The sequence below is a fragment of the Lissotriton helveticus genome, chromosome 5_1, assembly GCF_964261635.1.
Source record: "Lissotriton helveticus chromosome 5_1, aLisHel1.1, whole genome shotgun sequence".
Taxonomy (NCBI): domain Eukaryota; kingdom Metazoa; phylum Chordata; class Amphibia; order Caudata; family Salamandridae; genus Lissotriton; species Lissotriton helveticus.
Genome location: NC_136065.1, coordinates 347491056 through 347511207, shown reverse-complemented (window position 1 = coordinate 347511207; position 20152 = coordinate 347491056). Strand labels below are relative to the sequence as shown.

Genomic DNA, 20152 nt, shown 5'->3' with positions numbered 1-20152 from the left:
TTCGCCAGTACAAATCAACTCGTGAGTAACGACGGGACCCATCAGCTGATTAAAATCGACGTCAGGAGAAACCGGTCTGCAGACACACAAATCAATGGCCCAATCAAAATCACAGCTCAGGCAATGAAACACAGGCTGGACACAGGTGAAATAGGAAAATTGAAACGATAATCCATATGCCGTGCTTAAAGTCGCAAGCGGCAGTGTGCCATAGTATTCAAGCATCCGGTTGCTAAATAGTGCCAGGAGGGGCTGCGCGGCTTCTTGCACATGAAGGGCATCCATATTTAATGAAACAAAAAATCACCAGAATGCCTGCCGCTAGTGCCAGTAAAACCGGGAATCCTCCAAAAAGACTCGAAAAAATAGAATGGAAGAAAGCAGGAATGACTCCAAATATTTTTGGGTTTCGCCTGTCGAAGGCTGCGCTCTGCGCAGCTTTTCGGCGCAGGCGAAATCCTTTGATTCTAATAAGGACTTCAGGAACGTCCCCCAGCTCCCATTGGCTAGCTCCATAAATGGAGGCTAGCCATTGGGAGCCGGATCTGTCCGTCAAGGCCGGACCAGATTCGGGGGCGTTCCCGCGATTTTTTCCCTCTCCACCCACTTCTGTTCGTCATCGCGGCGGTGGGTGTGTGTTATTTTTTTTTTGGGAGTCCGCCTGTTTTCTTCTTTTGATAAGTGTTTGTTGTTGGAGTTGGCTGCAAGATTCGAGTTCCAATCAGGTAAGGAGCATTTTGGTTATAAATGTGTTTTCACTTTGTAAGTTTACGTATTTTCCCGTTTTAGCTCTTAATGTATTTTTTCTGTTTCCTTCGTAGGTTCGGTCGTGTCCTGTCGTGTGAGCTGTTATGTGCTCCGGTAAGCTGTTCCACGACGCGATCAGGTAAGGATCATTTTGTTTATAAATGTGTTTCTACTTTGAACGTTTACCTATGTTGCCGTTTCAGCTCTTAAAGTATTTTTTCTGTTTCCTTTGTAGGTTCGGCAGTGTCGTGTGAGCTGTTATGTTCTTTAGCTCGTGTGTTTTCCCTTTGTAAGTTTACGTATTTTCCCGTTTTAGCTCTTAAAGTATTTTTTCTGTTTCCTTTGTAGGTTCGGCCGTGTCGTGTGAGCTGTTATGTGCTTTGGCTCGTGAGTTCCGTTGTACCGGTAAGCTTTGGCTCCGAGTTCCCACGAAGCGATCAGGAAGCAATCAGGTAAGGAGCATTTTGTTTACAAATGTGCTTTCACTTTGTAAGTTTACCTGTCGGGCGAACTGTTATGTTATTTTTGTGGGGGGGTGACATTTCTTTGGATTGGTATTTTAAATTGCTTTTTTGACGAAAGTGCTCTTCATGTTACGTTCTGGGTGGGGCGCGCTTCTCCGGTAAGCTGTTCCACGACGCGATCAGGTAAGCAGCATTTTGGTTGTAAATGTGTTTTCACTTTGTAAGTTTACGTATTTTCCCGTTTTAGCTCTTAATGTATTTTTTCTGTTTCCTTTGTAGGTTCGGCAGTGTCGTGTGAGCTGTTATGTTCTTTAGCTCGTGTGTTTTCCATTTGTAAGTTTACGTATTTTCCCGTTTTAGCTCTTAATGTATTTTTTCTGTTTCCTTTCTAGGTTCGGCAGAGTCGTGTGAGCTGTTATGTGCTTTGGCTCGTGAGTTCCGTTGTACCGGTAAGCTTTTGCTCCGAGTTCCCACGAAGCGATCAGGAAGCAATCAGGTAAGGAGCATTTTGTTTACAAATGTGCTTTCACTTTGTAAGTTAACCTGTCGGGCGAACTGTTATGTTATTGTTGTGGGGGGGTGGGTGACATTTCTTTGGATCGGTAATTTAAATTGCTTTTTTGACGAAAGTGCTCTTTATGTTACGTTCTGGGTGGGGCACGCTTCTCCGGTAAGCTATTCCACGACGCGATCAGGTAAGCAGCATTTGGTTTATAAATGTGTTTTGCCTTTGTAAGTTTACCTGTAGTGTGAGCCGTTATGCGACTTTTAGTTTTGCTCGTGGTGCAAGGACCGGCAGGTAAGCCATTTTGTCTTTTTGGGGTGTTTCCAAAATGCTTGCTTTAGGCCGTTTGCACGTAAACTATTTCTTCCTTTTCACTTTTAATCTTTTGTCTGTTTCATTTGTATGTTTGCCCATGTTAGGCGCTTTGGCAGAGGTGCAAGGCCCGGCGCAGGTAAGCCATTTTGATTTTGGGTTGGACGCTTTGGCCGTGGTGCCAGGAATTGCATCTAAGTCATCTTGTCTTTTTTAGGTGTTTAGGAAACGCTTGCTTTAGGCATTGTAAAAGTTAAGTATTTGCTCCTTTTCGCTCTTAATGTGTCTTTCCTGTTTTTTTTTCTAGGTTTGCCTGTTACTTGTGAGCTCCGTTGACCCGCTTTGTACGTTTTGTTTTCACTTTGTATGTTTATCTATTTCTAGGTTTGCCCGTTTCATGTGAGCTACTGTTTCTTTTTGGCGCTTTGCCCGTGGTGCAAGTGTCCTCAGGTAAGGCATTTTGTATTCTTTTTTTTGTTTATAAACTGTAGGAATGAAGATGCACCTCTTTTCAGGATCGTGTCTCATTGTAACTATGGATGCTGTGTAAAGTCGGGTAAACGATTTTGGTAGATTTCATACTTTAGTGTACTTTTATGTTTACTTTATACAGATTGCGCATGTTGTGTACTTTCTGTGTAGCAAAAATGTTACATTCTGTAAACTCGTGTTTTTGTTGTAAATTTCTACAATTCCACTCAGCAGCACGTTCTTTTTTTCCCTTTTTTTGCAGACCATAAGGGACATGGCTCCAACTTGTCGGACACCATGCTTTGTTATTCAAGATAGGCTGATGTCGCACATTGCTGCTAACGATTCTAACAAGCCACAACATCCACAGTCCTTTCATTCTTACAGGCAGCCTCCTATCTGCAATTTACATACGGCGAGACAGCAACATCCTCAGCAACATCACACCTACATGCTGTTCTTTAGTACAAAGAGTTGACCGCTTTTGTTATTTAATTAAGTAACTGTTAGTTTTTCTTTTTACAGTATTTTTAAAGGAGTAAGGCAACCGTCGGAATAATTTCTTGGAGCGAGCCCAGCAGGTATACTTCGAGCCAGCGGACTAAAGCTTTTCTGGGAAAACAGTAAGTAACTTAGTCTACCTTTAAAAAAAACGCCTCTTGCAATAGCGTGTTTGGATTATTTTCGGCTTTTGTTTTATCCTTCTCTTTGCCCTTTCAATACCATTGTGTTAATATGTTGTTTCTTTGCGTAGACTTCACTAAGAATTATTTGATAATATGTTGTTTCTTAGCGTAGACTTCACTAAGAATTATTTATTTTTAGCAACGTTACTTACGAGCACAAAGTTCTATGCATTTATGTCCGCTTTTGTTTTACCGTCTCTTTGCACATGTTGCTTTTACAGACCATTGTGTTAATATATTTTTTCGTAGCGCAGACTTCACTGAGAATTAATTATTTTTAGCAGTGCTACTTACGTGCACAAAGTTCTAGGCATTTATGTCCACTTTTGCTTTTCCTTCGCTTTGCTTATGTTTAATTTACAGATGATTGTGTTAAGATGTTGTTTCTTAGCGTATACTTCACTAAGAAGTATTTTATTTTTAGCAGCGCTACTAACGTCCACAAAGTTATATGCATTTATGTCACATTTGTTTTACTTTGTTTGCTCATGTTTGAATTACAGGCCATTGTGTTTATGTTGTTTCTGAGCGCAGACTTGACTCAAAATTAATTTGTTTTCACTAGCGCTACTTAGATACATTGCGCGCAAAATGTAGTTACAGACATTTGTTTTGAACTTTGCGTGTTTTATCTTCACGATTTACATGCATGTGCACTTTTCGATATCTTTACACACACACATACTAACTAACGTGAAGCAGGGAATTAGCACAGTGACATCTTGTAAAATCTAAGAGTAGCACAGGAATGTGGCTCCCGCACACTTTCACGATCTCATAGTAACTATTAGTTGCATGTGATATAATACAAACTTGGACGCTCCTCACAAGTAAACTCTATGCGCTACTTATGTGCACAGAGTTCTATGCATTTATCTCGACTTCTCGTTTAACTTCTCTTTGCTCAGCTTTTCTTTACAGGCCATTGTCTTAATATGATGTTTCTGAGCGCAGTATTCATAAAAAATGTATTGCTTCTTTTGCTTGCGCTTGTTATCTTTTCCTAACACTATCATTTATTTACACAGGAGCAAAAAAACCTTAAATCATTTGAGACAGCTGCACCATCACCTACACATCTTAAAACTTCATTCAGTGAACACGGTACGTTTATAATAACAAATGTTTGTTTACTTTACGCATTCTTCTTTGTATTACTTGCTGTCTGTCCTAGGCATTCTTTACTGCATAATTGCACAAAAACTTTCACTCGTGATGCTAACTTAAAGTATTGTTTGAGTGAGGTCTGCACTAGTAAGGTCGCATTTAGAAGGAGAGATGACCAGCCTAAAGGTAAGGAAAACATGTAACAAACACTTTGTTCTACATCTCTCACACTCTTGCCTTCACTCTCCATCTACCTCCACATTTTATCTTCACTCTCTATCCTGCACTCTATCTTTCCTTTTCACACTCTTGCTCCTGCCTGCTCTCCTTTTTTCCTGTCGTCCCTATCCCTTCTGGTTTCTTTCACTCTATTCCTTCTGCCCTCCTTTCTCTCTTCTGCCATCCCTCTCTTCTGCCTTCTTACTCCCTCCTGCCCTCCCTTTCCAGCTCTCTCTTCTGTTTTTTTTCCTCCATCTCTCTTGTTCTCTCCTTTCTGTTTCAATCTGTCTTCTTTTTGCCCTCCCTTTCAATCTCTCTTCCTTTTGACCTCCTTCTATATCTCTCACACTCCTGGCTTCACTCTACATCTACCTCCCCTTTTTCTCCTCACTTTCTATCCTTCACTCCTTCTACCTCATCCCTCTGTCTCTCCTATCTTCACTCTCTCTCAGGCTCTCCTTTAGCCTTTCTTTCTTCTCCTTCTTGCCTTCAGTCTCCATCTCCCTCCTTACATTACGCTCCCTCTACATCTCTCACACTCTTGCCTTCACTCGCCATCTACCCCCCATATTCTCATCACTCTCTATCCTGCACTGCTTACCTATTTTTTCACTCTCTCTTGCTCCTGCCCTCTTTACTGCTCTCCTTTTTTGTTCTTCTTATCCCTTAGGCCTTCTCTCGCTCTATTTCCTCTGCCCTCCCTCTTGCTCTCTCTTCTGCCATCTATATCTCTTCTTACGCCCTCCCTTTCCACCTCTCTTATGCTCTTTCACCTTCTTATCCTCCATCTCTCTCTTGTTCTCTCTCCTTACTGTTTCAATCTCTCTTCCTTTTGCCCTTCCTCTACATCTCTCACACTCCTGCTATCCTGCGCTCACTTCATTTTGACCTCTTCCTCAATCTCTTATTTCTCTCTCCTTGGTTTCAATCTCTCTTCCTTTCGCCCTCCCTCTACATCTCACACTCCTGCCTTTCACTCTCCATCTACATCCCCATTTTCTCCTCACTCTCTATCCTGCACTCCTTATCTTTTCTTTTCACACTCTCTCGCTTCTGCCCTCCTTCCTGCTCCATTCTTCTTTCCTGGCCTCCCTATCTCTTCTGCCTTCTCTCATTCTATTACCTCTGCCCTTCTCTCTTCTGTTATCCCTCTCTTCTGCCTTCTTAGTTTCTACTGCCCTCCCTTTCCACCTCTCTCTCCTGCTCTTTCACCTTCTTGTCCTCCATCTCTCTCCTCCTTTAGTCCTCCTTCTCCTTCCCGCACTCCCTCTTACATGCCGCCCTCTCCTTTCTGCCTTTCTCACACCCTCCTACCTTCCCTCATGCCCTCACACTCCTTCATACCCTCCCTCTCTATCCTGCACTCGCTTCCTTTTGACCTTTCTTCTTTCTTACTCCTGCCCTCTTTCACGCCCTCCCTTTTATTTCTGTCCTCTCTCTTGCTCTCCCACTCTTTTCTGCCCTCCCACTAATTCTTGCACTTTCTCATTCCTACACTACCTCTGTATCCTGTCCTCTCCTCTTTGCATATGCCCTCTCGACATGTGCCATCACTGCACACAGCCTCTCTACACATGGCCTCTCTGCACATGCCTCTCTCCATATGATCTCTCTGCACAGGTCCATGTGTAGAAAGGGCAAGTGAAGAGAAGGCATGAGTAAAGAGGGCGTGTGCAGAGAGGGTGTTTTCCAGAGAGGGCAAGTACAGAGAGATCAAGTGCAAATAGTGCATGTTTAAGAGGGCATGTGTAGAGGCTATAAGTTGACCAGTGCTTATGATGAGAAAGTGAGTGCAGGTGAGAAAAAATCTGCTAACTCCAATGGTGTTCCTTATGTGATGAGAACAAATCTGCAAACTCCAATGGTGTTGCTTACGTGAGGCACTGTCAACTTTTTCACAACTTTTTTTTCACTTTTTTGTCTACATTACTACACTAATACCTGCCTCCTCTCTCCTTCTACCCTCTCTCTTTCTTGCCCTACATCCTTTTTTCTCACTCCCTCCCTTTCCCACTCTCTCCCTTTCCACCTCTCTTCTGCTCTCTTTCACTTTATTATCTTCAATCTCTTATTTCTCTCTCCTTGGTTTCAATCTCTCTTCCTTTCGCCCTCCCTCTACATCTCTCACACTCCTGCCTTTCACTCTCCATCTACATCCCCATTTTCTCCTCACTCTCTATCCTGCACTCCTTATCTTTTCTTTCAGCACTCTCTCGCTTCTGCCCTCCTTCCTGCTCTATTCTTCTTTCCTGGCCTCCCTATTACCTCTGACCTTCTCTCTTATGTTATCCCTCTCTCTTCTGCCTTCTTAGTCTCTACTGCCCTCCCTTTCCACCTCTCTTCTGCTCTCTTTCACCTTCTTGTCCATCTCTCTCTCCTCCTCTAGTCCTCCTTCTCCTTCCCGCACTCCCTCTTACCTGCCGCCCTCTCCTTTCTGCCTTTCTCACACCCTCCTACCTTCCCTCATGCCCTCACACGCCTTCATGCCCTCCCTCTATTCCTTCTTTCCTGCCCTCCCTCTCTATCCTGCCCTCGCTTGCTTTTGACCTTTCTTCTTTCTTACTCCTGCCCTCTTTCATGCCCTCCCTTTTATTTCTGTCCTCTCTCTTGCTCTCCCACTCTTTTATGCCCTCCCACTACTTCTTGCACTTTCTCATTCCTACACTACCTCTGTATCCTGTCCTCTCCTCTTTGCATACACGACCGAACCTACGAAGGAAACAGAAAAAATACATTAAGAGCTAAAACGGGAAAATACGTAAACTTACAAAGTGAAAACACATTTACAACCAAAATGCTCCTTGCCTGATCGCGCCGTGGAACAGCTTACCGGAGAAGCGCGCCCCACCCAGAACGTAACATCAAGAGCACTTTCGTCAAAAAAGCAATTTAAAATACCGATTCAAAGAAATGTCACCCCCCCCCCCCACAAAAATAACATAACAGTTCGCCCGACAGGTAAACTTACAAAGTGAAAGCACATTTGTAAACAAAATGCTCCTTACCTGATTGCTTCTGCACAGGTCCATGTGTAAAGGGCAAGTGAAGAGAATGCATGAGTAAAGAGGGCGTGTGCAGAGATGGTGTTTTGCAGAGAAAGTGTTTTGCAGAGAAAGCAAGTACAAAGAGATCAAGTGCAAATACTGCACGTTTAAGAGGGCATGTATAGAGGCTATACGTTGACAAGTGTTAATAATGAGAAAGTGAGTGCAGGTGAAAAATCTGCAAACTGCAATGGTGTTGCTTACGTGAGGCACTGTCAACTTTTACACAACTTTTATTTCCTTTTTTCTGTCTACATTACTATACTAATACCTTTGTCTCTCTCCCTTCTATCCTCTCTTTCTTGCCCTACATCCCTCCTTCTCACTCCCTCCCCCTCTCTCCCACTCTGTCTCCCTTTACACCTCTCTTTTCCCTTATTATCCTCAATCTCTCTTTTTTCTCTCCTTTGTTTCAATCTCTCTTCCTTTTGTCCTCTCTCTACATCTCTCACACCCCTGCCTTACACTCTCCATCTACATCCCCATTTTTTCCTCACTCTTTATCCTGCACTCCTTATCTTTTCTTTCCACACTCTCTCGCTCCTGCCTTCCTTCCTGCTCTATTCTTTCCTGGCCTCTCTATCCCTTTTGCCTTTTCTCACTCTATTACATCTGCCCTCCTTCTTGCTCTCTCTCTTCGGTTATCCCTCTCTTCTGCCTTCTTAGTCTCTACTGCCCTCCCTTTCCACCTCTCTTCTGCTTTCACCTTCTTGTCTTCCATCTCTTTCTCCTCCTCTAGTCCTCCTTCCCGCACTCCCTCTTAACAGCCGCCCTCTCCTTTCTGCCTCTCACACCCTCCTACCTTCCCTCATGCCCTCACACTCCTTCATGCCCTCCCACTCTCTTCTGCCTCTATTCCTTCCTGCCCTCCCTCCCTATCCTGCACTCGCTTCCTTTTGACCTTTCTTACTCCTGCCCTCTTTCATGCCTTCCCTTTTCTTTCTGCCCTCTCTTCCTCTTCCACTCTTTTCTGCCCTCCCACTACTTCTTGCACTTTCTCATTCCTACACTACCTCTGTATCCTGTCCTCTCCTCTTTGCATATGCCCTCTCGACATGTGCCATCACTGCACACAGCCTCTCTACACATGGCCTCTCTGCACATGCCTCTCTCCATATGATCTCTCTGCACAGGTCCATGTGTAGAAAGGGCAAGTGAAGAGAAGGCATGAGTAAAGAGGGCGTGTGCAGAGAGGGTGTTTTCCAGAGAGGGCAAGTACAGAGAGATCAAGTGCAAATAGTGCATGTTTAAGAGGGCATGTGTAGAGGCTATAAGTTGACCAGTGCTTATGATGAGAAAGTGAGTGCAGGTGAGAAAAAATCTGCTAACTCCAATGGTGTTCCTTATGTGATGAGAACAAATCTGCAAACTCCAATGGTGTTGCTTACGTGAGGCACTGTCAACTTTTTCACAACTTTTTTTTCACTTTTTTGTCTACATTACTACACTAATACCTGCCTCCTCTCTCCTTCTACCCTCTCTCTTTCTTGCCCTACATCCTTCCTTCTCACTCCCTCCCTTTCCCACTCTCTCCCTTTCCACCTCTCTTCTGCTCTCTTTCACTTTATTATCTTCAATCTCTTATTTCTCTCTCCTTGGTTTCAATCTCTCTTCCTTTCGCCCTCCCTCTACATCTCTCACACTCCTGCCTTTCACTCTCCATCTACATCCCCATTTTCTCCTCACTCTCTATCCTGCACTCCTTATCTTTTCTTTCAGCACTCTCTCGCTTCTGCCCTCCTTCCTGCTCTATTCTTCTTTCCTGGCCTCCCTATTACCTCTGACCTTCTCTCTTATGTTATCCCTCTCTCTTCTGCCTTCTTAGTCTCTACTGCCCTCCCTTTCCACCTCTCTTCTGCTCTCTTTCACCTTCTTGTCCATCTCTCTCTCCTCCTCTAGTCCTCCTTCTCCTTCCCGCACTCCCTCTTACCTGCCGCCCTCTCCTTTCTGCCTTTCTCACACCCTCCTACCTTCCCTCATGCCCTCACACGCCTTCATGCCCTCCCTCTATTCCTTCTTTCCTGCCCTCCCTCTCTATCCTGCCCTCGCTTGCTTTTGACCTTTCTTCCTTTCTTACTCCTGCCCTCTTTCATGCCCTCCCTTTTATTTCTGTCCTCTCTCTTGCTCTCCCACTCTTTTATGCCCTCCCACTACTTCTTGCACTTTCTCATTCCTACACTACCTCTGTATCCTGTCCTCTCCTCTTTGCATACACGACCGAACCTACGAAGGAAACAGAAAAAATACATTAAGAGCTAAAACGGGAAAATACGTAAACTTACAAAGTGAAAACACATTTACAACCAAAATGCTCCTTGCCTGATCGCGCCGTGGAACAGCTTACCGGAGAAGCGCGCCCCACCCAGAACGTAACATCAAGAGCACTTTCGTCAAAAAAGCAATTTAAAATACCGATTCAAAGAAATGTCACCCCCCCCCCCCACAAAAATAACATAACAGTTCGCCCGACAGGTAAACTTACAAAGTGAAAGCACATTTGTAAACAAAATGCTCCTTACCTGATTGCTTCTGCACAGGTCCATGTGTAAAGGGCAAGTGAAGAGAATGCATGAGTAAAGAGGGCGTGTGCAGAGATGGTGTTTTGCAGAGAAAGTGTTTTGCAGAGAAAGCAAGTACAAAGAGATCAAGTGCAAATACTGCACGTTTAAGAGGGCATGTATAGAGGCTATACGTTGACAAGTGTTAATAATGAGAAAGTGAGTGCAGGTGAAAAATCTGCAAACTGCAATGGTGTTGCTTACGTGAGGCACTGTCAACTTTTACACAACTTTTATTTCCTTTTTTCTGTCTACATTACTATACTAATACCTTTGTCTCTCTCCCTTCTATCCTCTCTTTCTTGCCCTACATCCCTCCTTCTCACTCCCTCCCCCTCTCTCCCACTCTGTCTCCCTTTACACCTCTCTTTTCCCTTATTATCCTCAATCTCTCTTTTTTCTCTCCTTTGTTTCAATCTCTCTTCCTTTTGTCCTCTCTCTACATCTCTCACACCCCTGCCTTACACTCTCCATCTACATCCCCATTTTTTCCTCACTCTTTATCCTGCACTCCTTATCTTTTCTTTCCACACTCTCTCGCTCCTGCCTTCCTTCCTGCTCTATTCTTTCCTGGCCTCTCTATCCCTTTTGCCTTTTCTCACTCTATTACATCTGCCCTCCTTCTTGCTCTCTCTCTTCGGTTATCCCTCTCTTCTGCCTTCTTAGTCTCTACTGCCCTCCCTTTCCACCTCTCTTCTGCTTTCACCTTCTTGTCTTCCATCTCTTTCTCCTCCTCTAGTCCTCCTTCCCGCACTCCCTCTTAACAGCCGCCCTCTCCTTTCTGCCTCTCACACCCTCCTACCTTCCCTCATGCCCTCACACTCCTTCATGCCCTCCCACTCTCTTCTGCCTCTATTCCTTCCTGCCCTCCCTCCCTATCCTGCACTCGCTTCCTTTTGACCTTTCTTACTCCTGCCCTCTTTCATGCCTTCCCTTTTCTTTCTGCCCTCTCTTCCTCTTCCACTCTTTTCTGCCCTCCCACTACTTCTTGCACTTTCTCATTCCTACACTACCTCTGTATCCTGTCCTCTCCTCTTTGCATATGCCCTCTCAACATGCGCTATCACTGCACACAGCCTCTCTACACACGGCCTCTCTGCACATGCCTCTCTCCATATGATCTCTCTGCACAGGTCCATGTGTAGAGAGGGCAAGTGAAGAGAAGGCATGAGTAAAGAGGGCGTGTGCAGAGAGGGTGTTTTCCGGACAGGGCAAGTACAGAGAGATCAAGTGCAAATAGTGCATGTTTAAAAGGGCATGTGTAGAGGCTATAAGTTGACCAGTGCTTATGATGAGAAAGTGAGTGCAGGTGACAACAAATCTGCAAACTCCAATGGTGTTCCTTATGTGATGAGAACAAATCTGCAAACTCCAATGGTGTTGCTTTCCTGAGGCATTGTCAACTTTTTCACGCATTTTTTTCCTCTCTGTCTACATTACTACACTAATACCTGCCCCCTCTCTCCCTTCTACCCTCTCTTTCTTGCCCTACATCCTTCCTTCTCACTCACTCCCTTTCCCCTCTCTCCCACTCTCTCCCTTTCCACCTCTCTTCTGCTCTCTTTCACTTTATTGTCCTCAATCTCTTTTTTCTCTCTCCTTTGTTTCAATCTCACTTCCTTTCGCCCTCCCTCTACATCTCTCACACTCCTGCCTTTCACTCTCCATCTACATCCACATTTTCTCCTCACTCTCTATCCTGCACTCCTTATCTTTTCTTTCAACACTCTGGCTTCTGCCCTCCTTCCTGCTCTATTCTTTCCTGCCCTCCCTATCTCTTCTGCCTTCTCTCACTCTATTACCTCTGCCCTTCTCTCTTCTGTTATCTCTCTCTCTTCTGCCTTTTTAGTCTCTACTGCCCTCCCTTTCCACCTCTCTTTCACCTTCTTGTCCTCCATCTCTCTCTCCTCCTCTAGCCCTCCTTCTCCTTTCCGCCCTCCCTCTCTTACCTGCCGCCCTCTCCTTTCTGCCTTTCTCACACTTTCCTATCTTCCCTCATACCCTCACACTCCTTCATGCCCTCCCTCTCTCCTGCGTCTATTCCTTCCTTCCTGCCCTCCCTCTCTATCCTGACCTCGCTTCCTTTTGACCTTTCTTCTTTCTTACTCCTGGCCTCTTTCATCCCTTCCCTTTTATTTCTGCCCTCTCTCTTGCTCTCCCACTCTTTTCTGCCCTCCCACTACTTCTTGCACTTTCTCATTCCTACACTACCTCTGTATCCTGTCCTCTCCTCTTTGCATATGCCCTCTCGACATGCGCCATCACTGCACACAGCCTCTGCACATGCCTCTCTCCATATGATCTCTCTGCACAGGTCCATGTGTAGAGAGGGCAAGTGAAGAGAAGGCATGAGTAAAGAGGGCATAGGAAGTGCAGAGTGCATACAGAGTGCTGCATAGGGAGTGCACAGTGCATAGGGAGTGCATAGGAAGTGGAAAGTGCAGAGTACATAGAGAGTACAGAGTGCATACAGAGTGCTGCATAGGGAGTACAGAGTGCATAGGGAGTGCAGAGTGCATAGGAAGTGCAGAGTGCATAGGGAATGCAGAGTGCATAGGGAATGCAGACTGCATAGAGAGTGCATAGGGAGTGCAGAGTGCATAGGGAGTGCAGAGTGCATAGGGAGTGCAGAGTGACTGCAAAAAATAAAGTGCATAGAGAGTGCAGAGTGCATAGGTAATGCAGAATGCATACAAAGTGCAGAGTGCATAGGGAGTGCAGAGAGTGCGGAGTACAGAAAACTTAGAAAGTGCAAAGGGCATAGACAGTGCAGAGTGCATAAGGAGTGCATAGACAGTGCACAGTGCATAGAGAGTGCAGAGTGCATAGAGAGTACAAAGTGCTGCATAGGGAGTGCAGAGTGCATAGGAAGTGCAGAGTGCATAGGGAGTGCAGAGTGCATAGAGAGTGCAGAGTGACTGCAAAAAATAAGCTAATGGCAATGTAAATGACAATGCCATTTACTTATCTGTTTTCAAAACAAAAACAGAAATACAAAATTTTGGCATATACAATGCCAATAACTCAAACTTTTCCAAAGGCGAAACCATTGCATTGTAAATGCTTGTTTCAAATGAAGTCACGAGACCGCCGCTAACTATTTTTAAAAAGTGCGCCAGCCCAGTGGTGGAGGACGCGTTAAAGATTGAATGAACCAGTTCGCTGAAATGCAACGGTACATCAGTATTTAAAAGGGCCTGAACCTCTGTACGGGTGTTAGCTATGTGAAGCACGAATGTTTCTCGAGCCGAACTCAAGGCCACTTCTTTTTGGGACAAAAGAGCTCTTATTCTGCTCATGCCATTGAACTCCGCTGTTAATACTATTATCAACTACTGCCAGCACCTTCTCAAGATTAGCTTGATCAATTGCTCTAAGGCGAGTCGCCGCCTCAACCTGTGATGTCTTCCAGATTTCATTGTAAATAGCATATATCCATCTTTTTGATCTACCACTAGCCGGGCCTTTTATGAAATCATTTAAATCTACATCTTCATTCAGTTTGGAAAGATGAAGTTTAACTGCAGCCAAAGTAGAATGTTTCAGCCAATTCTGACACAACTTGCCCACTGAATAAGTCGTGACAGAATGGACCATGTCAAAACGGGGATCAGGTCTGACCTGTTTAAAGCCATCAGATAATCCCAGAAAACGGTGCTGGCATGAATCAGCACTTCGGTGCCACATCAGCCAACCTTTTGGATCCATACTGGATATGTTAAAGGATGAATTAAATAAAAGGGTCTGCAATTCTCTAATGGAAAACGGAGTAAAATTACTCCAGCCAGTATATTCCTCCATTTCAGGAATGTTTGGGGTATTTAATTTTTTAGAAGTAGCAAATCCAAAGCATGTTGTTTGTGAAATTGTTGCATTCAAAAACAACATATGATTTGGGATGAGACATGCACGGTGCAAAGCCTCAGTGCCTTGTACCTGCCAGGCTCTTGAACCCCAAACTGATTTAAGGTCAATAGATTCCTTCCACAACTCGTAGCCTCCAATAACTAACTGATCAAGGAAGGACTTCGAGTACAACAACTTGGTATCGGTAAGTCTAACCTTGGTCATCGGCCCCTGGGACATTTTAAAATAAAAAGACTCAGGATTGGACTGATTGAAGTCAGTAAAATAAGTGTACTTTTTCAAAAATGTTTTGAACTGCCTTGTTTAGGAGCTGGGCAATGCTCCCATTGCGTAAAATTAACAGCATTCCTCCTGGAAGAAGTTTTATGTAAGAAGTGATTGCCAAAATGTTGGAAGCAAAACAAATCACCATAATTAGCAGACTCTAAATAAAAATCCTCAGCATCAAAGGCAGCATAGTATTTCAAATCAGAAAACAAACTCTCCACTACATGAACATCCCAATCATCAGAACGTATGTTTTGTTTTACTACATCCCCCATGTTAACTCTAAGGACATTAGGGACATTAACAACCTCCGTAGGGCCATGAATTTGAAACCTAACTGCATCCCACACAATACCATCAAGGAGTGGCCAAGCAGTGATGTTAACAAATGTTAAGTCTCTTTTCAATCTGTGTGCTGAGTGTGACGAGGAAAGTGGGGCCAAAGTTCCATTGAGATGTCGAATGCATGTTCTTTCCTCGATATAGTGTCCATTGATGATTCGAAAAAAATAAAAACACAAAACCAATTGACATAAACAAGTAAATTGAGAAAAGTACCAGCCAAATATATGTCCAAGGGGGAATCAAAAAATGTTTTTTAAATAAAGTGGCATAAACTGCAAACTGTGAGGGTTTCTTCGAGGCAATCGAGACAGTGTCAAATGAAAACCTTGATTCAGTGGCCAAACGTGTTTGCAGGTCAGGCATAGATAAGTCAGTGGGGTAAGTGTAATCGATATCATCACGGTCTGTACCAGGCAAAGTACTTGGATTAGAAGCAGTGGCCAAAACTGAATTTCTCACAATGGATGGACAGGAGACTGCCGGTGTCATACTAAGAAGAATCGGCCACTCTGTGTATCTTGACATTGTCAATGGAGATAAACCGGTTTTCCTTACGACCTGGAAGAGGGGGTAAAATGACTGTTCTTGTGCCCTTCACTCCAAGGACCGGGACTGAAGCTCGATAGGAAGGTCCAAATTCTTTCTTGTTATCGATCTTCTCTCGAACCAGTTCTCCAACTTGGGGTAGCCAGCCAACTACCGGGATCTGCAACGCAACATCCAATGTGGAGGGCAAATGTTCCTTTGCAAGACTGTCTCTGGTCTTTTGTAGATCCAGTAAAACATTGCAATATTCATCTACGTCAAAGGTTGTGGCGCGAACCACACAGTCTAGACCATCAAGGTCAGGGACGTACATCTTGATGCCAAAGAGCATTTCGTATGGGGTCCGTCCACCCAGAGACCTTCTAGGGAGATTATTAAGAGCACGCTGCACGCCATTGAGGTGGGCCAGCCAGTTTCTGCCAGTGCCTATAACTCGAGCTGTCAAAGATTGCTTTAAGTCACGGTTCATTCGCTCTACTACACTATTACCCTCAGGTCTGTAGGGAGACGAAAACTTGACTTGGACCCCCATCGAAGTCATGGCATCCTTATACGCCTTAGAGGCGAAAGCCGGACCCTGATCCGAATGGAAGGTAGCACAGGCAAAAATTCCCACAAAGACACGCAAATCTCTAATGACAGTCCGTGAATCAGCGCTGCGTTGGGGCCAAACCCACACAAAGCGTGTGCATGAATCAACTGCTACTAAGATGTACTTATACGCAGTATCAGAGGAAAAAGGACCGCAGTGGTCTAAATAAACACAACCTAGTGGTTTATTTGATATGTACAACTGTGTCTGTGGCGGACGCGCAGCAGTCTAAGGTTTAATCTGCTGGCAAATGTCACATTGAAGGACATAGTCGCGCGTCTGTTTGTACAGTCCCCGCCACCAGAAACGTTGTTGTAATTGAGTTACAGTGGCCGAGACGCCCGCAGACGCAACACCTTCATGAGCCGCTGTAATCAAGCCAGCTCTGCGATCCGAGTTGGGAATTAAACGTTCGCCAACATCAGGTATTTTCACAAAAGGAACCTTTTCGGGACTTAAGTGGTATGTGTACTTCGAAGGGAACCCCGCAGGATGTTTACCTCCCTTCTCAGTGGCAGCAACAGCCGCCAAGATGTTATCATCAATCTTACTTTTGGACCGTGTAACTGCTGCAACTAAATACTTAGACACTGCTGATTTTGCCGCTTCATCAGCAAGCGAGTTACCGACAGCGTGACCTCCCACACGCTGATGGCCGAGAGTATGAATCACAAAAACAAGCGGCAGTTGAGCCTTAAGCTCAGCCACTCGAACCCAGATCATCTTGTGTTTTATTGTGCTACCCTTGGAATCACGAAACTCATTCTGAATCCAAAAGAACAAGTTTTCATTGTAAGACTGTACACAGTAGTAAGAATCACTCACAATAAGAGTCGTCACACTAGCATCTGCGTACTCCAACGCTAGTAAAAGAGCACAAAGCTCTGCTAATTGTGCCGTGCAGTTCCCTAGAGTCTGCGAATGCACTACTCTGGACTTGAACTCATCGTTCACCATGGCACCGACCACAATGGCGCATGCGGAACCTTAGGCATGTTTAGAGCCATGCGCAACCTGCGCCGAACTATCAGTGTAAATGATGCAATGGCAGTCCTCCAAAGGTCGCATTGCTAGAGGAGCAGGATGAACGAATTCATACTGCAAGTACTCTTGCGACCGCAATGAGGCCGTGACATCCAAGGAAGCAGCCCATTGAATCCACCGAGGGTGCAAAGCTTTAGAATTTGGTACACTTGCTTTCGTAACTGCCTCTAAATGAGGGCAGGGTGTAACAACCAACATGCGTTTTCCCTGTGACAGAGCACGTTCCTTAAGAATCGCCATCTGCACAGTCGTTAAAACTTTCTCCACAGTGGAAAACCGCATTTCAGCCAAAGTGTACAAGTGTGACTTGTAGGCAATAGGTACTGTGTCTCCTTCATTAAAAGTTAGGTACGTGAAACCCACCGTCCCAGGAATGATTCTTATCACCAGGTTAGTGTGGTTATCACGAGTCAGTAAGAATTTAGAAGCGAGCAGATCAGCCTGCAAGGATTGCAAGATGGCTGAGTGCTCAGGCAGCCAGCATGATTTGGAAAAAGTTGGTTGTATCAAAGCATACAAAGGCTTGATACGCTGGGCATATTCCGGAATGTATGTTCTCCCGAAATTTAAAAAACCCAGCAAAGACTGTAATTTTTTCAGTGTCATCGGAGCGCGCAACTGTGCACATTTCTCCAGGAAGTGAGGAGCCAAACCTCTACCTTCATTGTTGAGCTCATAGCCCAGAAACAACACTGTGTACTCTGCAATGTGCGATTTCGCAAAGTTAAATTTGTAACCCATGTCTGCAAAGTTACAAATTATGCTGTTGACTCGACACAGATGCTCCCAAATTTCGTCGTCTGAGATAAATGTCATCCACATACGAACAAGCATACGGGTCGATCCTCTCCAAAAGAGAGACTATGCGGGCAGTGAAAATCCCAGGACTATTCTTATAGCCCATCAGGAGACGCCGAAAGTTTTTTTGGACCCCGGCTGAAGTAAAGCTGGTCCACTGGGAACTCAGACTATCTAAGTTATGGGCATAAAAAACGTTGGAAATGTCAAGCGTGGTTTTAAAACGCTTACGCACAAGACTATCCACCAGTGCAGAGCCGTGAGTATTCTGTACTGCACAGTTACGGCAGTGCGAGTTTAAATGCCTGTAATCCAAAACCAAACGATACGTTCCGTCCGGCTTGTTCACAGTAAAAAGGGGGTTATTCATCGGAGACACGCACGTTTCAATCACTCCCTGATATTCCAATTGTTCAAGGATAGCCGCGACGGAAGCCTTGGCTTCTCCCCGAATGGGATATTGAGGTTGAGGCTGTGGCTGAGATCGCAAAGGAATCTCGTGGCTTGGGGACAATTTATCCCAACCACACTGATTGCGGTACAGAGCCGGTGCTAAAGCCTTAGCCCACTCTTCTGCAAAATGCTGCGCATGCTCTTTCGAGACAGTGTTCGCGAAACTGGGGAGGATTACCTCCTCCCCTCGCGGCGCTGCGAGGACAAAAGGTGGGGGCCAGTCAGACTTCGAAAGCAAAATGTCATACGTAGACGAACGATTTTCCCAAAATACCCCTTTTACAGTACGTTGTATGTCTCCTTCGATTAACAGGACAATTTCAAAAAGTCTATCAGGGGGAGCAACTGTCGTATCCGCTGTTTCTATTACAACATAAACATCAGTCGCTGTCACCTTCAGTAGTGGACGCAGGGCCTCTCTCACAATGGTAATCTCCGCCGCGCTGTCTAGCAAGGTCAGAGCCGACGTCAGATTCCGAAGCCGCGTTCTCACTATCTGTGGCATATCGATGCGCTGTCAAAGCCGCGACTTTCTTTTTGGCAAACTGCGGTCTTTTCGGCGTTGAGCCGTCCTGCTTCCCTGCACCGTCTGTCTGGCGGGGCTGGTCACGTCCTTGAAGACCACCCCGACCCCTCCCGCCTCCCCCTTCACCCGTCTTCGGGGCCGATGAGTCCTGAAAGGAACGAGGAGAACGTTGATCAAAACCTGAAATCTATCAGGTGATTTAATCGTCGCGCAAGTCATAAACCCGCTCTGTCGGCGCAGGCATCGGAGTCGCAGGATAAGATTCTTGCGTCTGCTGCTGCTGCTTACCCTGTTTCTGTTTTTTAGGCCAATTTTGTTTTTTGGAATTGGGCTGAACTTCTGCCTCAGCAGACTGCTCTTGTGGTTGTTTTTTCTCCTTGACCGAAAAAGGCTTTAGACCCTTACTTGTGCGACCCACTGTCTTATAAGCAGCCACAACAATCCTCGCTAACTATCGGGGTTTTTCGGCATCGGGGATCGCCGCCAACGCATAAGCCACCTGAAAGTTCACTGCACCCCCTTGACATTAGCAAGTATGAGATCCAAACTATTTCAAATGAGCCACACAGGCGCATACCCAATTCAACCGCTGCTTCAGGTCCGTGATCATCTTGAACACGTTTAATGATCGTAGGCAGTACAGCCATAGACGGGGTGTAGTAACACCTCGCATAAACAGCCGCAAAAGTCTTACCCCAGGTCTCACAGTCAACGAGTTCGGGGGCTAAATCTTTCGGTAAACTAATCGTCAAGATTCTATGTTTATCACCAGGAGTTGTACTAGGAAATACTGCTTCCAGTTGGTCAAATTTCTCGGCAAGCCAGAAAGGAAAGTCATCCTTATCATCGGGGCGCTTACCAAATACAGCATTGACCATAACCGGACTGAGCTTCAAACCGCCCTGTCCTGCTGGAAGAGCCGGACCCCCAGGGGCCCACCCGGGAGATGACGACCTATGTATTGCACTAATGCACGAATCACGGCAATCGAAACTACATGTAGTCTACGAACCTCCGCCAGGGTACAATTGCCGTGTAGAGGATGAGGGGTAAATCCAGCCAAAACAGGCCAATTTGCGCCTGGAATGGACAAAGGACCTAACCTCGGAGCGGTTAAAGAATGTGGTAGGGCGCCACCAAACCAAACGCGATGCTGCCAATGATCAATAGGTATTTCCAGTGCCCTGTACGGAGTATATTCATTCGGTACAGGAGAGGCAGTGTAGTTGTGGAACACACCAGAATTAGCGTCCACTGCCGGAAACGTCACCCATGAATAAAACAGTTCGTAAGGGTAAGCTGCACCCGCACTCACCACCAAAATCACAGCCAAGCCTTCCAATGGGACTTGGAAAGTCTGCAAATGGTTGCGCACCGCAATGAGACTATGCTGCGGAATGTCCACAGGCTGGGCCATGATTACACAGGAACTTAGAAAAACAAAGTAAACTTTGTAGCACAACTGGGTAGTAATTCAAGGAAACCGTTTTAGAAAGATTCAAGCTTGAAAAGACCTATCTCAAAAATAGGTAGGTTTGTCCGACACCACCGTTTTCCGGAAACGACAGTGAAGGGGTTAAGGTTTGAATGATATACTACTC

General features: G+C 45.3%; 1 protein-coding gene across 3 annotated transcripts in view; it reads right to left on the bottom strand.

The window, feature by feature from the left end:
• The window catches only part of RER1 (retention in endoplasmic reticulum sorting receptor 1), a 114381-nt gene that overhangs the window by 75947 nt on the left and 18282 nt on the right, over positions 1 to 20152 (bottom strand). The window contains exon 1 of one of the 3 annotated variants that reach the window (XM_078642464.1): positions 7180 to 7215. The exons of the other annotated variants lie outside the window; for them this stretch is intronic. Coding sequence (XP_078498590.1) covers positions 7180 to 7208 — 29 coding nt within the window. The 5' untranslated portion in view covers positions 7209 to 7215. Of the gene's footprint in view, positions 1 to 7179; positions 7216 to 20152 lie in introns of those variants that run through there. 3 annotated transcript variants of the gene reach the window in all.